The 18,914-nt window shown below is 43.6% G+C and overlaps 1 protein-coding gene across 20 annotated transcripts in view; it reads right to left on the bottom strand.

Moving 5' to 3' along the window:
• Window positions 1-18,914, bottom strand: part of CADPS (calcium dependent secretion activator) — a 625,900-nt gene that overhangs the window by 54,827 nt on the left and 552,159 nt on the right. For all 20 annotated transcript variants that reach the window (XM_060239432.1, XM_060239433.1, XM_060239424.1 and 17 more), the window contains one exon: window positions 1,367-1,399. In XM_060239432.1, the coding sequence (XP_060095415.1) occupies window positions 1,367-1,399 (33 nt within the window). The remainder of the gene's footprint in view (window positions 1-1,366; window positions 1,400-18,914) is intronic.

Genomic DNA, 18,914 nt, shown 5'->3' on the forward strand with positions numbered 1-18,914 from the left:
AAAACACCAAAGTCTTCCCTTGAGTCCACATACATAACATTTTCCCTAAAACTCACAGTAAAGGCTATTACAGTGAGGACTGCATTAATATGAATAATATGTTATTAGGGCTGACAGGCTTCCTGCTATGGTGGGAGGCCTCGCGTCAGCAGCTGTCGTCTACTGCTACTCCAGTGGCAGGAGAAAAACATACACATAAACATTGTATATGCCACTATGCCCCTCCATGTCCCTACCCCTGAACCTCCCACCCATTGCCAGGCATGGACTGGCAACCTGAAAAGTTACGTAAGGTTTAGTGGGGTAGTTTGAACCTTTGTAAAGTTGTGTGATGATACTTTCAGTGAGTTCTTGGACTCTCTAATGTGCATTTTTAAATTTCTCTTCCAGTTATAATAGTTAGTTTCTAATTGGGCCCAGTAAATGGAATTATTGTGCTCTCCTTGTTCCCTCACACAAGTCCCCTCTCCTAGTCTGGTCCTAGTCTATTTATTTGAATTCTATCCATTTTTTTAGGATCTCATAGTGCATTGTCCCCTCTTCCATTTTATCTTCAGAAACACAGTATGGGTTAAGCTGAGAAACAGTAACTAGCCCCAAATAAATCAATTCTCTATTGCCATAATTATTTCATTATGGTGGTTGCATTTCTACATAATTTTTCACACTTCCTGAGCATTGTACAATGATTTAGTTCAGAGGGCATCTTTCAACTTAAAACTCCCAGATATTGCTTTCTTGATCTCTTAATCCTGCTGTACCATGCTAAGATCTCATAAGTTGTTACTGCCCCAAGCCTCTTGAAGTATCCATTAAGTTAAGGGGGTAGACTTGGACCAGTTCACATGAAGGAGAGTTCATGATAACATATGTCAATGTGCGTAAAATAATTTTTTTTCTCATTTTTTGCACTGTGTTCATCCTGCCCCCACCTCCTTCCACAAATCAGACAGAAGCAATTGTATTTTGTAGATTCCATCAAGAAAGCTATAGCTGCATCACATTAATGAAGCATATGCAAAAGTAAACAATTGCATGCTGCAAGTCTGCTTGACATTTGTGCTGTATCTCTGATTTTATGACATTTTACATAGCTTTGATGATAAACATCATGTGATGCACTTGAGACAGATTCATGAAAGCAGGCATCTAAAGAGCAGATAATCACTAGGAAACATTCGGAATGAATCAGCTCTCAGAAAGCATTGTACAAAAAGTCTCAGGTTCACTGTGGCCTACATTTTTTTTTAAAGTGCAGATAGTCTTTTTTAAATAAAAAAAGATATTTGATTCCTTATTACACAGTGAGTCATAGTCAATCGAGCCCTCAAATATGAAAAGAGTGTCATATTTAAATAATGCTTACGGGCACGTCCACGTATTTGGAAGCTGCCTTCACCTGAAACAGAAACAAGATAGATTTAAAATTAAAAAATATGGCTTCAAATAGGAAAACAACGCCCAAACCAGAACCACAAATATCATGCCTGCAGTATTCATAGAAAATCAGAGGTGCTATCCTGTGCAGATTTTTAACTATATATTTATATGGCCTTGAAATATTGATTCTAATTAAGCAAACTGAACTGCTTAGATTAGATTGTGCTACTTTATTTATTATTAGATTTATGAATTGCCCATTCCTGCTGAAGCAAGGCTCTGGTTCACGTATAACAAGAAATAAAAACATTGAACATAAGAAAACAATTTAAAACAACAGTTATTTACGGTCTAAAAAACAGATGGCGAAATCCTATTATTATAGTTGCAGACTGCCAGCCATTTCGTGGGCAGGGGAAAGAGGGCAGGACAGACATAGAAAGCCAAAGAGGGTGCCAGCTGAGATGGTAACTGTTGCTGTCCTCAACCAAAGGACTGACGGAACATCTCTGCCTTATAGGCACCTGAAGAATTATAAAAGGCTCTGAAGGAATTTGGCAGAGAGTTCCACCAGGTTGGGGCCAGGACTGAAAAGGCCCTGGTCCTAGCCCTGGCTGAGGACAGCTGGATGTCTTTGGGGCCGGGGACCATCAGCAGATTGCTATCTGAGGAGTGTAGTGCTCCACTGGGAACATAATAAAGGAGAAGTTCCATAGATACGTCTGTCCCTTCCCGCTCAAGGATTTGAAGGTTATTATCACATATTTAAGTATTTGATATATGTGCTACTCAAATTTCAGAAATGAAAAACAGAGCCTACATGAATGATCCTATTCCACAGGGAGCGGTCCTATCCCCGATGCTATTTAATATCTATATGCGCCCCCTTGCCCAGATTGTCAGGAGGTACGGACTGGGTTGCCATCAATATGCAGATGACACCCAGCTCTGTCTATTGATGGGTGGCCAGTCTGACTGTACCCTGGAAAATCTAGACCTGGCGTTACAAGCCATGGCTTCTTGGCTCAGACTGAGTCGGCTGAAATTGAATCCGACGAAGACGGAGGTTCTCTACCTGGGTCGAGGCGGTCCGGGGAGAGAGATCCAGCTGCCGGCCCTTGACGGGGTACCACTGATACCGGTCCCTAAGGTCAAGAGCTTAGGTGTGCTTCTTGAGTCCTCCCTTACAATGGAGGCCCAGGTAGCAGCCACTGTTAGATCTGCCTTTTTTCATCTTCGCCAAGCGTGGCAGCTGGCCCCTTACCTGGAGCACAACGACTTAGCGACGGTAATCCATGCTACGGTCACCTCAAGAATAGATCACTGTAATGCTCTCTACATGGGGCTACCCTTGATGCTAACCCGGAGACTACAACTAGTGCAGGACGCTGCGGCACGGCTGTTAATGGGGCTGCCGCGACGGGAGCACATTCAGCCAGTGCTGAGAGAGCTGCACTGGTTGCCTGTTGTGTTCCGAGTTCGCTTCAAGGTGTTGGTATTAACCTTTAAAGCCCTCTATGGTCAGGGACCTGTCTATCTACGGGACCGCCTTTCCCCATATATCCCCCAGAGAACACTGTGATCAGGGACAAAAAAATCTGTTGTCTGCCCCTGGCCCAAAAGAAGCCAGGCTGTGTATGACGAGATCCAGGGCTTTTCGGTGGCAGCACCAGGGCTTTGGAACACCCTCCCAGAAGCCATAAGGGCCCTGCGGGATTTGTCTGCGTTCCGCAGGGCCTGTAAGACCGAATTGTTTAAACAGGCTTTTGCGGTTTGATTGAAAAAGGGCTGCCACCGGACATCCTACAGAATGCTGGCAATCATAGTCGAGAAGTCAATACCGCCTATACTGGACTGAAATAGCGCTATAGAATGGTTTTAAAGTTGATATATGTAAATTATGGTTTTATATGTTTTATTGGATTGATTGTTTTTTATGCTGTTGTAAGCCGCCCTGAGTCCGCTTGCGGAGAGGGCGGGATATAAATGGAAAGTAATAAATAAATAATAATAATAAATAAACAACTGTACCAGTTACAGCACCATGCTGATAAAGAAGTCTTCTTTTAATGTCATACTTCTGGGGTGGGAGCTGCTATACCATGGCTCCTTTCCATGATCCTAGAGTTAAGTGAGAAGTCCCAGGCCATGTGGGAGGAGCCTGAAACACAGCTTCTTTGGACTCCTTCCTACTCACATTGCCCTGGTGGCAAGGAAAGGAGCTGCACTGTAGCAGCCACCAGAAGAATGTAAGGAAGAGCCCTGAGTGCTTGGAATGCAAGACGGGGACTGCCATGCCAGTGCAGTCTCTTGGCCCCAAACATTTGGGATCTTTAAAGCACTAGGAGTCAGTGTTGCTTCACAGGCAATAGGAGCCTTGCAGATATGGTAGCAAAGATGTGGTGGCACTGGTATGACGGAAAAGAGGCAACAGAGAAAGAACTTGCCTGCTTGACATCTGGAAGACCTGTTGGCTACTGCAGGAGACGGTGATCACACATTGCTAAATATCCAATGCCTGGGAGTCATAACTTCTCATGGAATATTGCATCTGGCAGACACCCTCCCAGGACTGACTTGCCAATATTATAACATTAAACTTCAGATAATAGATATATCTGTATTAAGTGGCATAAGAAACCCATGCTGATAAGTGTCTTGCCGTTGTTTTCACAGACTTGTCTGTCATCCCTTCATACAAGTCCTTTCCCTCCCTCTTGCAAAAACAGTGGGGGTGGTACTGGTAGGAAAAACCTAAAGGGAAACCATATCATATATTTGAACGTGGGGAATGTGGATAACATGGTGACAACATGCGGAGGTGGTGTGTTCCCTTATTAGTGTTCAGAACATAAACTCATACTTCTCATCAGATCAGTTCCCTACTTCTGCTCAGGTTTAATGCCAGCCTGCATTAATATCAGCATTGCAGTAGCATTAGTTAACAGGGAGAGTGAGGCTCAAGAATGCAGCTACAACCTGCAAGAAGGGTGGCCAAATCTAATCATAATTTTAGTTCAATTCTGGGTGCAAACTGAAGAACATATACAGAAGGCATGGATGTGTAAAACCAGAATGTACTAGTACCGGATCGCATGAAAGTTCACCATGGGCTGCTCAGCAACTGTGGCTTGTTTGAAGTCTTCCATCAACTTAAGGGACCCCATATGAGCCCCAGAGGGCACTGAGGTCATCTGGGAAAAACCAGCTGAATATCCCTGGGCCAAGGGAGGCCAGACTGAAAGCCACCCGGGACCGGGCCTTCTCTATTACTGCTCCATTACTGTGGAACCAACTCCCTGAGGAGGTGAGGGCCCTACGATGTTTAGAGGGATTCCGTAGGGCCTGTAAGACCCACCTTTTCAAGATGGCCCTCAACTAGCGGAAAACTGTGACAAATCTAGATATGCTGCTAGAAATGCTTTTATTCTTGAAATGTTTTTACTTCTGAAATTTATTGAAACCTGTTTATAACGCCATACTGTTATGTTAATTTTAATACTCTGTAATTGTCTTAACCATATTTTATAAGTATAATTGATGTAATGTATGTTTTATGTTGTGAGCCGCCCTGAGCCTGCTCCGGCGGGGAGGGCGGGATAGAAATAAAAAATTATTATTATTATATTATTATAAGTTGGAGGAAGGTTTCAGACTTTGTTGGCTGGACGCACCTCATGATGTGCATGCAAATCAGCAGTGAACCCATATAGATTTTTCATACATGTGACTTTCAAAAATACTGCAAAGATCGTGAAAATAGCAGAGAGCAAGCGTATAAGCAGTTCACTGCCAGTCCTCAAACTGTATTTCCCCCCACATGCTTCCATGCCTACAGCAAAATGGAGGGGTGGAGAAAAACAGCACTTGGCCTTCCTGTGTGATCTGGAACTGAGTCTTGCAACATTCTGGATGTCCTCAGGACACTGTGATGTTAACTATGCAATCCTAAGGACATTTTCCCAGGAGTAAGCTCTATTTAATGAATCTGAGTAGGTTGCTGAGTAGACTGCTTAGGATTGTTCTTATGTTGCAAGACAGGAAAAGCAAAACCTTTCTGAAAACCAAGCCCTCACATCTCTTGATAAAGAGACATTGATATGTAGATCCAGAAATTCATGGAATCTGCCACTTATTGCCAGCTGCAGAAATAAATGAGTTGTCTTACTGAGCAGTTTCCAGATGGATGGAGAGACCCTTTTATAAAGGTACTACAATGTATCCCATCTGCAAGGCTGAGAATTTGTAACAACTAAGCATTTAATTGGATTACATCAACAATCACAATCCTTGTTTGGGTTCTTAAAGCTCACCTGCTTCTAAATATTTCTGATGCTACCGATAAAATAGCCTAAACATCACACATACACACACAAACAATTACTGAAGAATTGAAAGAATTATTATATGAGTGAGACAGAATGTGTGAGTGGGTGGATGTTCTCTGATAATGTATGTGTGTGAACAATTAAGCAAAGAAAGGAGATAAATCAAGCCATGCTGGTGATGAGGGTTCAAATCAAACCCAGCATCAAGCATCAATATTACCAAGCTGTAGTGAAAAAGGCAAGGAATGGGGAAATGGTAACTGTTGTACATTTGTAATCACCCTGCTAGGGTATGTTAGAATTAAAACGTGTAAGTAGTTTTGCTAAGAAAAATACTTCTAATTCTTCTTGACCCAGTTTCCTCCTGAAATTCAACAATTTGTTTCTCTCTTTCTAGGAATCTGGAATCAGTTTCTAATCAATTCCATTTTAATTAAAGAGAAATTTAAAAAGAAGAGGGCTAGGAAGGAAGGGTCAGCAATATTTCAGAATTTCACTTTGTAGATGCTCAGAGGCAGGGAGCATTGATTTCTCTTCAAACAGAAATTTAAGATAAATCTCTCTTTTAAAAGAGAAAAAGACAACAAGAGGAATCAATGGATATCTAAATAAATTAATTTCAAAGTAAGATAGTCCCATCTCAATAACAATCCTATTTATATGTGATAATGCGTATTGCATTCCAAAGAGATATAATGCATGAAGGATGTGTAAAAAACTAGAAAAACAGAAAGCCCGTGGAGTGTTTTGGATGTCTGTGATTTAACACATAATTTCTGCATGTGCAGGATGCCACGGAGTGATGGCAGGACATTTCCAGGGATTCCTGGATGAAGTGGAGTGTTTGGCTCTTTTCCAGCGTGTTATGAGGCTTGGTTATGACTGAAACAGCCTTTGTTGCCCTGGCGGATGGATGGGATCTCCTGTTGATCTTCCTGAATCTCTCAGCAACTTTTGATACCATTAATCATTGCATCCTTCTGGGCTGTCTTTTGGGGTTAGGGCTGAGAGGCACCATTTTGTGCAAGGTTTTAGTTATGCTTGGAAGGTAGGTTTCAGATGGTTGTACTAGGGACTGCTGCTCAGTACCTTGGCTTGGTACCTCTAATTTAGACTGCCATCTATGCTTATTTACTTGGGGGTAAATTATTAAATTCAGTGTTACTAAAAATAAGGATCCATGAGAATGGTTTTTATGACAGACCATGGGCCTATGAAAACCTCTAATCTGTCTTCCACATTCTCTTTCTAAAAGCACACACAGAGACCCTGAAGCCTAAAAAAAAAATTAAATCCTTGCTTTTCTTTATTGTAAAATTCGGCTACATGTATTGCAATTTCCACACTACTGGGTGTTGAGCGATTTTATTTTCCTAGGCTGTAGTTCTTCAAGGCTTAAGTGACTTTTCTTATGAAATTTCACATTTTATAACAAAATTTGTGCTGAACAAAAATAAAATTGCAGGAACTTCTCCCAGGGGCAAAATATACTGCAGAGTTTTAATTAATATTGCAATAATCTTTTTTTTCCTGTTCAAAGAGAAGAGGCTCTCCAGATTAAATGGATCCTCAGAAGCTGTCATCAGCTTGGATGCAATTCATTTCATAGACCTAGATAGTTAACTAGACTGCCAGCTCCAAGAAACATTATTGACTGCAGAAAACATCTTACTTCTTTCATCTAACCAAATGCAGGATGATGTTCCATTTAGAGAAACCCAAGCAGTACTTTATAATGATGTGGTTAGTGAGAATGCTATTAGAACAACTGATGCATTAATTTTAAACTGAATTTCACAGCAAGAATTGAAAATGAGGGTATCCTACTAGGTGATAAAATGACTTGTCATAAGACCCCTGGTGACATGTCATTTTCTAAAAGACCGGACAATGCTTCATAAAAGAAGTTAGTAGAAGGCTGGTTGTTTTGAGATTTTAAAAATTCTGACCACAATGTTATGGGAATAATTTGTTCATATAGCAGGAGCAGCAGTATGGATTAAAATAATAATTAGTTTCATACTATAGAGGAAATAAAACATCATAGCTCTTTACAGTGCAAGCCTAAATTGAATTGCATCCTTCTAAATCCACTAGGATTATACTGTTCTCTGCAGAGACTGTTTTTAGGCACTGTACATAGAGTTATGGGATGCCTAGCAATACTAACTTAATATTTAACATTGTCGTGTTTCATAGAAGAAAACAGGTATATGCTGATTTGACTGAAGACAGTGGGATTGCCCATTGACTTTTATCAGGGAGTCTCATAATGTCACCCTATGGAGAGTTGCACTGAAGGAATCAAAATTTTTGATCAACATTTCTGTCAAAATTTTTGATCAACTATCAGAATGGTGATTGGTGATTAATAGAGATTGTTAACATACCCTTCTCTGGTAGAAGATATAATATGACTGATGGTGTCAATAAGAGAGCTCGATATGTCCCATTGACTTTATTTTCTAATATATGGAAACAGCTTCAGTTCCTTACACTGTCTTTACTCTTTTGATCTGCTGGTTTGGCTCATATCATGCTTACTACTTGCAAGTAGGGAACTGACCATTTGGTGAACTGTACTGGCAAGGATGAGCAAATTTGGTGTGCATCCAGTTTGTGCAATTACATGATTTTCTCACACGATTAGACTTTCTCACTGCTGCTGCGGCTACCACTGTAACCAGTACTGACCTTTAAAAGGCACACCATAAAATGAGGAAAATAATTCAAGTTGAGGCTTTTGATCCGAACCTTAATACTTATGGTCTCATGTCCCTTCAGCATTTGCCCTTATCAACTAATCTTGGGATCCACTCTTGCAATCTACTTCTCGAATATATGCTGTTGCCTGTGCAGCCACAAAAAGCAGGAGAAGAAACCCATTCTATGTTGGTCACTTAAAGGATGTATCCGGCCGCACAGACACAAAGAGGTCAAATGAGAAGCGAGTGTGTGCTCAACACAAGTTAGTCACTTCAGTGACTTGAACAACCAGAGCTTTTTTTGAGCAGGAATGCAGTTCCAGCTGGTTTGGCCAGGGCTCCGGCTCAAAAAAAAGATCTCCAGCAGAGGGAAGGCACTAGGTAGCAATGAACTCCCAGACTCCATGCTCTATTCTCTCTGCCACCTTGAGACTCCAGTAAGCTTGTGAAGAGAGCAAGAGACATGGAGCTGCCCATGAGTGCTCCCTCCTGGGAGAACCTGGGTCAGTCACTGCCTGCTCTACTGCACGTGGCTCTCTCTCTCTGGCCATGTTTGGAGGGGTCTCTCATTGGGCTGAGTGAGAACGCACATCCATGAAATTTAGTTGATGGCGCTGTACTGTTCTGTGTCAATATGCAGAAAGTAACCTACTGAATGGGTGATATAACATCTGTTGATGTCAGGGGTGTGGCCTAATATGCAAATGAGATATTTCCTATGGCTGCACCAATATATTCATATTAACCATTCTCTTCGGTGCATAGCGCTAAACAGTATACTGGGCTCTGGAATCATTGTGGTGTGATGGACAGGTCAGCTCTCCCTATAAGCAACCAAGGAGAGCTGATGGAATGCTAGGGAGAGACAGTTGGGAGTAGGCAGTTAGAGACTGAGAGAGGGAAAAGAGTATGTCTGACTGAGTGAAGCTGAGGCAAAGAGCAGCTTAAAGTTAAATGGAAAGAAAAGGTAATTTGTATCAAAAGATCCCCAAACATTGGGATAGGGTTAAGGGAAAAGAAACATTGTAACCTGTACTTTACTTCTTTCAGTGTTATGTTCAAACCATTAATAAAAGTTAACTCCTTGTTTGTTTAACCCTGAGGGCTGCGTGCCTCAGGGAAAGAAAACAGAGAAGTTAAAATCTTGATCAGTATATGTTTTAGGATGACAATAAGTGGTGGCAATGTGTGAATAGAACAGTGTTTGAGCCCCAACCCTAATAACTCTGTTGAGTGTTGAGTGAGGGCCTGTTATTAAAGCAGGCTGGGCTACCCAGTCTGCTGATGTCTCTGTGAGTAAGGCAGAGGACCTGAGAGGTCATAGGGGTGCTACGGACCTGAGAGGTCATGGCTTTCTAGAGATTTTAAAAGAAAGGAGACAGTGTGTGATGGCCTGACTTACTTATAACTCTGAACTTGAGAGAAGATATAGAGTGCAGAAGGTGCATCACATGGGGATTGAAAGACTGGGGTTCCATAATGTCTGTAACTAGTAATGTAAACTAACAACAAGTCATTAACCTCACTTTGGACTATTCAAAACACAGCACATACATTTCTGTGATGCCATGCTCACAACAACCCAGTATGGGTAAGTTAGTACTTCTTTTCTCATACCAAAGAAGGGATGCATCTGAAAGGCAGTAGCTTCTTCAGGAGTGCTGTGGCTTAAAATGAGTTGGTCACAAAAAGAATGTTAGGATTCTGAGGATTTGTTTGTATCATAAAAGCAAGGAGCATTGCTGAGAGACCAAGTGTCTACTCAGGCCTCTCCATTCAGTAGCCACACATCAGACTATCAACTAAAATTTTGGTGGGTAGCCATGTTGGTCTGAAGCAACAGACTGTTCAACACTCCAGTTCTTCAAAATTCAGTGATAGCTTAGTAAACAATTTCCTGTACACCAGTGTAATCTCTCAGTCCTTCTTGCTCTTGTCTTACAAATCCAACCACCTAAAGGCATGACCAGACAGCAGTGTTCAGAGCTTCTGATCTGGCATTGTATCATGTACCTACTGAACATCATACTATGTTTAATGTACTAATGATGCTGCCTACAAACCTGCTATCATATCTGCCTGCTCTATGGATTGAGCACCAGCTCAGGTCTGCATGGGAGGACTGTGGTAATCAGAAACGCTGAACAAGAACTTCTGTCCCCTGAAATGACAGCCAGCTGGATGGGTTCCAAATTCCATTTGCAGAGTGGCAAGGAGCCAGACCATAATCCACGCCGCTCACTGCAAACAATATTATGCATTGCCAGAGAGGCAGCATCCACCAAGGAACAGCTTGGCTCCCCAGCAAACGAAGAACTACACATTGCACTGTCTCCAAGGGCTGATGCTGGCACTTCTGATGCCACAAAAGCTGCCACCTCCACACATCCTCTGATGTTGGCACCTGAAGGGACTGCATCTTTGTAGGGAAGGGAAAACACAAGGCTCATGCCTTGCTCTGTATGTTATATACATAGGAGAGCATTATAGGCCATGTAAGCTCATTGCTGATCCACCATCAGTCTTCTTTTAGGCTTCATGTTTGAGACATCATCTTTCACAATACCTAAAAGGCTCTTTAATGTACACACAGATATGAATAAACATTGCTCATTTCATTGCACTTTATTTTATTTTGAGCTTTAATCTTGAGTTTATAATTATATAAACAATTTATATTGTTTTTTGAGTCTTATTTTTGGCGTTCAGCAAAATTCTGCTCATTTCAGTTTCATGTTTCTCTGTAGTTACAGTTTTTAATTAAAAGTTTTTAAGCTTTTAAAATATTTTCCTGGCATTTCAAAGGTTAACCTGGAGATTGGCATAAGAAGTGTATTATATTTAAGAATCTCACTGGATCCCCAAATTTAGGGAGTTTGATTTTAATGTTCTTCAGAAGATACCTAGAAGGCAACTCTACACATCGACATCACCTGATGGGCAACACAGAAATCAGATTGATTATATACTCTGCAGTCAAAGATGGAGAAGCTCCTTACAGTCAGCAAAAACAAGACTGAGAGATGACTGTGGCCCCGATCATGAGCTACTCATTGCAAAATTCAGGCTTAAACTGAAGAAAACTGGGAAAACCATTAGGCCATTCAAGTTTGACCTTGATCACATCCTTTATGAATATAGAGTGCAGCTGAATAATATGTTTAAGGAACTAGAGTTGATAGACAGAGTGCTGAAGAACTATGGATGGAGGTTTATGACACTGTACAGAAGACAGCAATCAGCACCATCACGAAGAAAAAGAAATGCAAGAAAGCAAAGCGGCTGCTTGATGTGGGTTTACAAATAGATGAGGAAAGAAGGAAAGCAAAACCCGAGGCTTTTGATCCTGGGTGACTTCAATGCTCATGCCGATGACGTGACCTCCAATCAGGCGATGGACCTAGTGTCTTCCATGGCAACACTAGGACTCTCCCAAGTAGTTACGACACCCACCCACCAGGCCGGTCACATGTTAGACCTGATCTTCGCGTCGGGAGTTTTAGTGAACGATCTTGCTTCTATAGCAGTGCCATGGTCGGATCACTATGCCCTCAAGGCTCGTGTGGACGTCCCACCCCAACCCCGTTTGGGCGGCGAGCTTATTTTAGCTCGCCCGCGGAGCCTGATGGACCCGGAACGGTTCCTGACGGCTCTGCGGGATCCCTGGCCCCCTGGCGATTCCCTCGATGACCTGGTGGAGTCTTGGAATAATAGGCTTACCGGGGCCATCGATGAGATCGCGCCTAGGCGTCCTCTGCGCCCTCGTTCAAGGCCGACACCCTGGTACAACCAGGGGTTGCGGCGGTTGAAACGAGGACTCAGACGGCTAGAGAGGCAATGGCGGCGTACTCGAGACGAAGCGACTCGAACATCTTATAGAGAGGTTATGAAGTCCTATGAGATGGCAGTCAAGGCCACAAAGAAAACTTACTTTGCGGCAGAGATTGCGTCCGCAATTTCGCGCCCGGCACAACTGTTCAATACAATTCGGACCCTTACTACGCTGCCACAGGGCAGACCAAATATTAATGAATTGGAAATTGGCTGTGAGGCTTTTGCGGATTTTTTTGCGGATAAAATCGCATCGCTCCGTTCCGACTTCCCTGCCACATTGGATACAGCTAGTGGACCTGAGGCTCCGTGCCTGTCTTCGGATTGTGTCCTGGACGGCTTCGGCACGCTCAGCCTGGAAGAAGTTGACAGGATCCTCCTATCTGCACGCCCAACAACTTGTAAATTGGACCCATGCCCCTCCTGGCTTATTAAGACCTGCCAGAGGGAGCTAAGATATCCTATACGGGATATCATAAATAGATCCCTATTGGAGGGACATTTTCCATCAGCGCTCAAAGAGGCGGTGGTCCGTCCCCTCTTGAAGAAAACAACGTTAGATCCGACCGAATTGGCACACTATCGGCCGGTATCGAATTTGCCCTTTTTGGGCAAACTTATAGAGAGGGCAGCGGCGTTGCAGCTACAGAGTTTCCTGGAGGATGCTTCTGTCCTTGACCCCTACCAGTCTGGTTTCCGCCCGGGCCACGGGACGGAGACGGTGCTGGTCGCCCTGGTGGATGACCTTCGGCGACATCTGGATCAAGGCGGCTCGGCGGTGCTGATGCTGTTGGACCTATCGGCAGCGTTCGATATGGTCGACCATCGGCTTCTGGCGTGCCGCCTTGCCGACGCAGGGATCCAGGGGTTGGCCTTGCAATGGCTTTCCTCTTTCCTTGACGGTCGGGGACAAAGGGTGGCGATTGGGGAGGAACTGTCCCGGAGACACACGCTTGATTGCGGGGTGCCTCAAGGGGCGGTTCTTTCCCCGATGTTATTTAACATCTATATGCGCCCCCTTGCCCAGATTGCCCGAGGGTATGGGCTGGGTTGCCATCAATATGCTGATGACACCCAGCTCTATCTGCTTATGGACGGCCGGCCCGCCTGCGCCCCAGAAAATCTGGACCGGGCGTTACAGGCGGTGGCTAGGTGGCTTAGGCTGAGCGGGCTGAAGCTGAACCCGGCGAAGACAGAGGTCCTTTGCTTAGGTCGCTGCGGCCCGGGAAGGGAAATCCCCCTGCCAGTTTTTGACGGCGCTCCGTTAACAGCGTCGGGCAGGGTCAAGAGCCTGGGGGTGCTGTTGGAGCCTTCACTGACGATGGAGGCTCAGATAGCAGCCACTGCCAAATCCGCTTTTTGTCATCTTAGGCGGGCGAGGCAGTTGACCCCTTCCTGGAACGTGACGACCTGGCAACAGTGATTCATGCTACGGTCACCTCGAGGCTGGACTACTGTAATGCCCTCTACATGGGGCTACCCTTGTGCCGGACCCGGAAACTGCAGTTGGAGCAGAACGCTGCTGCCCGGCTGTTATTAGGGCTCCCAAGATGGGAGCACATTCGGCCGGGGCTCCAGGGTCTGCACTGGCTGCCAGTAATATTCCGAGTCCGGTACAAGGTGTTGGTCATTACCTTTAAAGCCCTATATGGCCTAGGACCTGCCTACCTTAGGGACCGTCTCTCCCCACACGTTCCCCAGAGAGTACTACGCTCAGGTTCACAAAACCTGTTGGTAGTCCCCGGGCCAAAGGAGGCCCGCCTAAAATCCACCAGGGACCGGGCCTTCTCAACAACGGCACCTTATTGGTGGAACCAGCTGCCGGAAGAGGTGCGGGCCCTGCGGGATCTAGGGCAATTCCGCAGGGCCTGTAAGACAGTCCTCTTCCGGCAGGCCTATGACATCAACTGACAATGGAAACATCTTCGATGGAACAAAATGTATTTATAGGCCGCCGGTTCTATTTTATCTTATTTTATCTTGTTTTTATTAATTTATGGTTTGATTGTATTTTTAAATGTTTTAAGCTGAAGTTGTTGAATTATCATGTTGTAAGCCGCCCTGAGACACTTAGGTGAGAAGGGCGGGGTATAAATCTTAATATAAATAAATAAATAAATAAATAAATAAATAAATAAATAAAATGCAAAGGTGAAAAGGAAAGATTCACTCAACTGAATGGAGATTTCCAGAGAACAGCAAGGAGAGATAAGGAGACCTTCCTGAAGGAACGATGCAAGGCAATAGAGGAAATTAATAGAATGAGAAGGACAAGAGATCTCTTCAAGAAAATTGGAGAAATCAAGGGAACGTTTCGTGCAAAGATGGCCATGATAGACAAAAACGGTAGGGACCTAACAGAAGTAGAAGAGATTAGGAAGAGGTGGCAAGAATACACGGAATAATTATACATGAGGGATCTCAATGTCCTTGACAAACACGACGGTAAAATCACTGACCTCGAGCCAGACATCCTGGAGTGTGAAGTGAAATGGGCCACAGAAACCATTACTAACAACAAAGCGAGTGGAGATGACAGTATCCCAGTTGAGCTGTTCAAAGTCCTAAAAGACAATGCTGTTAAAGTGATGCACTCATGTCAGAAAATTTGGAAACACAACAGTGGCCACAGGATTGGAAAAGGTCAGTTTGTATTCCATTCCCAAAGAAGAGTAATGCCAAGGAATGTTCAAACTATCGCACAATTGCACTCATTTCACATGCCATTAAGGTCATGTTAAAGATCCTACAAGCTACGCTTCAGCAGTATGTGGATCAGGAACTACCAGAAGTTCAAGCTGGGTTTTGGAGAGGTAGAGGAACTAGAGATCAAATTGCCAACATTCTCTGGATTATGGAGAAAGCATGGGAGTACCAGAAAAACATCTATTTCTGCTTCATTGACTATGCTAAAGCATTTGATTGTGTGGGTCACAACAAACTGTGGCAAGTCCTTAAAGAGATGGGAGTACCAGACCACCTCACATGTCTCCTGAGAAACCTGTGTAAGGGTCAAGAAGCAATTGTCAGAACAGGATATGGAAAAACTGATTGGTTTAGAATAGAAAAGGGAGTTTGACAAGGATGTATATTGTCACCCTGCTTATTTAATTTATATGCAGAGTACATAATGCAAAATGCTGGCCTGGATGAAGCAGAAGCTGGAATTAAGATTTCCGGGAAAAACATCAACAACCTCAGATATGCTGATGACACCACTCTAATGGCAGAAAGTGAAGAGGACCTAAGAACCTCTTGTTGAGGGTGAAAGAGGGGAGTGCAAAAGTAGGCTTGAAACTCAACATCAAAAAAACTAAGATCATGGCATCCCGTCTCACCACTCCTTGGCAAATAGAAGGGGAAGACATGGAAATCGTGACAGACTTCACATTTCTGGGATCCAAGATCACTGCAGATGGGTACTGTAGCCATGAAATTAAAAGACATTTGCTGCTTAGGAGGACAGCTATTGCAAACCTGGGCAGTATAATAAAAAGTAGAGACATCATCCTGCCAACAAAAGTCCATATAGTCAAAGTGATGGTATTCCCAGTAGTAATGTATGGCTGTGAGAGCTGGGTCATAAGGAAGGCTGAGAACAGAAGAATAGATGCTTTCGAGTTGTGGTCCAGGAGAAGACTCTTGAGAGTCCCTTGGCCTGCAATATCAAATCAGTCAGTCCTAAGGGAAATCAACTCTGACTGTTCCCTGGAAGGTCAGATGCTGAAGCTGAAGCTCAAATACTTTTGCCACCAAATGAGCACTCACTGGAGAAGACCCTGATGCTGGGAAAGGCAGAAGGCAAAATAAGAAGGGGACAGCAAAAGATGAGATGGCTAGACAGCATCTAACATGAATTTGAGCAGACTTCAGAGGATGATGGAAGACAGGAGGGCCTGGTGTGACTTGGTCTATGGGATCGCAAAGAGTTGGATTTGACTGTGTGACTGAACAACAACAAAGAAGATAGCTACTGAGACCCATTTAAGAATGCATTTTTAAAGAAAAATAGTATAAACAGTAACCCTAAATTCTCACTGTTTTATATTGATTGGGTTTCTTCCAACTTTTTTGATTTCCCTTCTTCAATCCTCATTGTTTTTCACAAGGCCCATGTTCAAGTCCAGGATATTTCTCCATCTGCAGGATGAAGTTCTGGGCACTGAGAGGCTTTCTGCTTGTGTCATTTTGAAAAACTACAATTGAGGCAACCACTAATGTTGCCAACCTCTAGGCAATTGAAGAATTCAGGAAACACTGTGAATATGCTTACCTTTAAAGAAAAAGTCTAATTCTTCAAATTGCCTCGATTTTTACCACTCATCATTCATATATATCATAACACTCTTTCTTACCAATAATCATATATATCCCATCACATTTCAACATGAATATATACAAAAGTCCCTGTCAGTGAAAATGTGTAGTTCTTTTACACACAAAGTCGTTAGGCCGCGGTCAGACGTACATTTTTATCCAACACAGCAGCGCATGCTCATCGGATTAAAAGTGCACGTCCATACGACAACATCTGGAAGTAGTCGGTGAGTTGTGGGTATCCCGTCATGCTGCGACTTACTGTCGGACTTTTTTGATAGCGGATAAAATCCGGTTCTAAATGCTTGACGACGGGTCAAAAACGGATTTCCCCTGTCTGATCATGCCAGCGTTAGCGAGTCGTCTCAACTTGCATCCCAGATCAGCGCCATTTTTTTAAAATCTTAGCGATACAAAGGATCAGCAAAAGGCGGAAGGGCTCCTGGGTGCTTTAAGCACCACAAAAGATGAATTCCGAGCAACTGCAAATGTTTCTTTTTAATTTTGTGGGGTTGAATTTTGTGACACAATCATTGTTTAGTCCGTAGGCTGAGCCAATCAGTGGCATTGTTTATGCACATGCGCAAAGGCCGGGCCATCTGATCAGCCAACGACGGGACAGGCACTCGGCAAGGTGGAGGACGGGACAGGCACTCGGCAAAACCAGGAACGCCTTGCTGACGGATTTGATGGTGCGTCTGACCGCGGCCTTAGTCTTCTTAAAGACACAGTCCCGATGATGTCAAATGCAGTGCATCCATCTGGTCATCCCCAAAATAATTCTTCTGTATCAATAGCTAACCACTGTCTTATATTTGCCAATCGTGGTTGAGGAATACGTAGGACTGCATCTTTGACTATGTGTAGTATGTGACTTCAAAGAACAGGAATAGCAGCAAAATGAGCCCTAGGTTAACTCTGTGTTTCCATATTAAAATCTTCTGGCTGCAACTTTAATTGGAAGCTATGCCCCAGGCTACAGAGAACTGAGAGTGCCATTGTGAAGCATTGAGAGTTTGTGAGCTGTAGCCTGGAGCAAGGGGTCCAATTTAAGTTGTGGCCAGAAGATTCTGATATGGAAACATGAAGTTAACCTAGGGTTCATGTTGCTGTTTATTCCTGTTCTTTGAAGTCACGTACTACAACACAGTCAAAGATGCGGTCCTGCGTATTCATCAACCGTGGTTGGCAAATATAAGACAGTGGTTAGCTATCGATTCAGAAGAATTATGTTGGGGATGACCGGATGGACACACTGTGATTGACATTATTGTGACTGTGTCTTTAGGAAGACTAAGGACTTGGTCCGAGAAAGGAGTACATGTTTTCACTGACAAGGAATTTTGTTTTGTATATATTCATGCTGAATTGTGATGGGATATATATGATTATTGGTAAGAAAGTGTTATGATACATCTGAATGATGAGTGGTAAAAATTGAGGGAATCTGAAGAATGCGAGTGTTTCTTTAAAAGTAAGCATATCCACAGTGTTTCCTGAGCTCTTTAACCCTCCTGTTGTAGTTTTCCTGTAGTGTTGTAACCTCCAGGCAGTAGCAGGACATCTCCTGGTATTTGAACTGATCTCTAGGCAGCAGACATCAGTTTTCCTGGAGAAAATGACCGCTATGGAAGGTAGACTCTATGGCATTATACCCCACTAAAACCATTCCCTTTCCAAACTCCTCCCTCCTCAGGCTTCACCCTCAAACCTTAAGGTATTTCCCAATCTGGAGCCTGCAACCCTAGCAACTGCTGTTGAAAGATTTACACAGAAAAAAAAACTCTGAGCCACTCATCCAGCTCTGAGGATCCTACCTTCACCCTCACAACAGTTGGGCTGTTGTAACTCTGGTGCTGACATACAAATGGGCAGTGCTAGGGGCATGATGGCCCACATCAAGCTGCCGGGGCAATATTTTGCCAGCAGCAACCATGGCATATCTTTTTAAAGTCTCATAGAACATATGGAGAGTGAAAGAGAAGCTGCCCACCTGCCTCCTGCCACACGCTGAAGCAGGTTTGCAGCTTACTATGTTAAGACTTTAGCCAGTCGCTGCAGTCTTAATCATTCCTCCTAAATACTGTATAAACCACAGCCAGGATGCCCAGATGATATAGTGTGTGGGCATAGGGTGCATACCTAGGCTTGCCAGCCTCCAGGTAGTGTCTGGAGATTTCCTAGAATTACATCTGCTCTCCAGGTTACAGAAATATTCCCCTGGAGAAAATGGTGGCTTTGGAGGTTAGACATTATGGCATTATATCTTGCTTAGGGCTTTCCAACACTGAAGTTCTCAAGCGGGCGGAGGTTACCAGCATCGAGGCACTGCTGTTGAAGACGCAGCTGCGCT

This window comes from Heteronotia binoei, chromosome 5 (assembly GCF_032191835.1).
Source record: "Heteronotia binoei isolate CCM8104 ecotype False Entrance Well chromosome 5, APGP_CSIRO_Hbin_v1, whole genome shotgun sequence".
Taxonomy (NCBI): domain Eukaryota; kingdom Metazoa; phylum Chordata; class Lepidosauria; order Squamata; family Gekkonidae; genus Heteronotia; species Heteronotia binoei.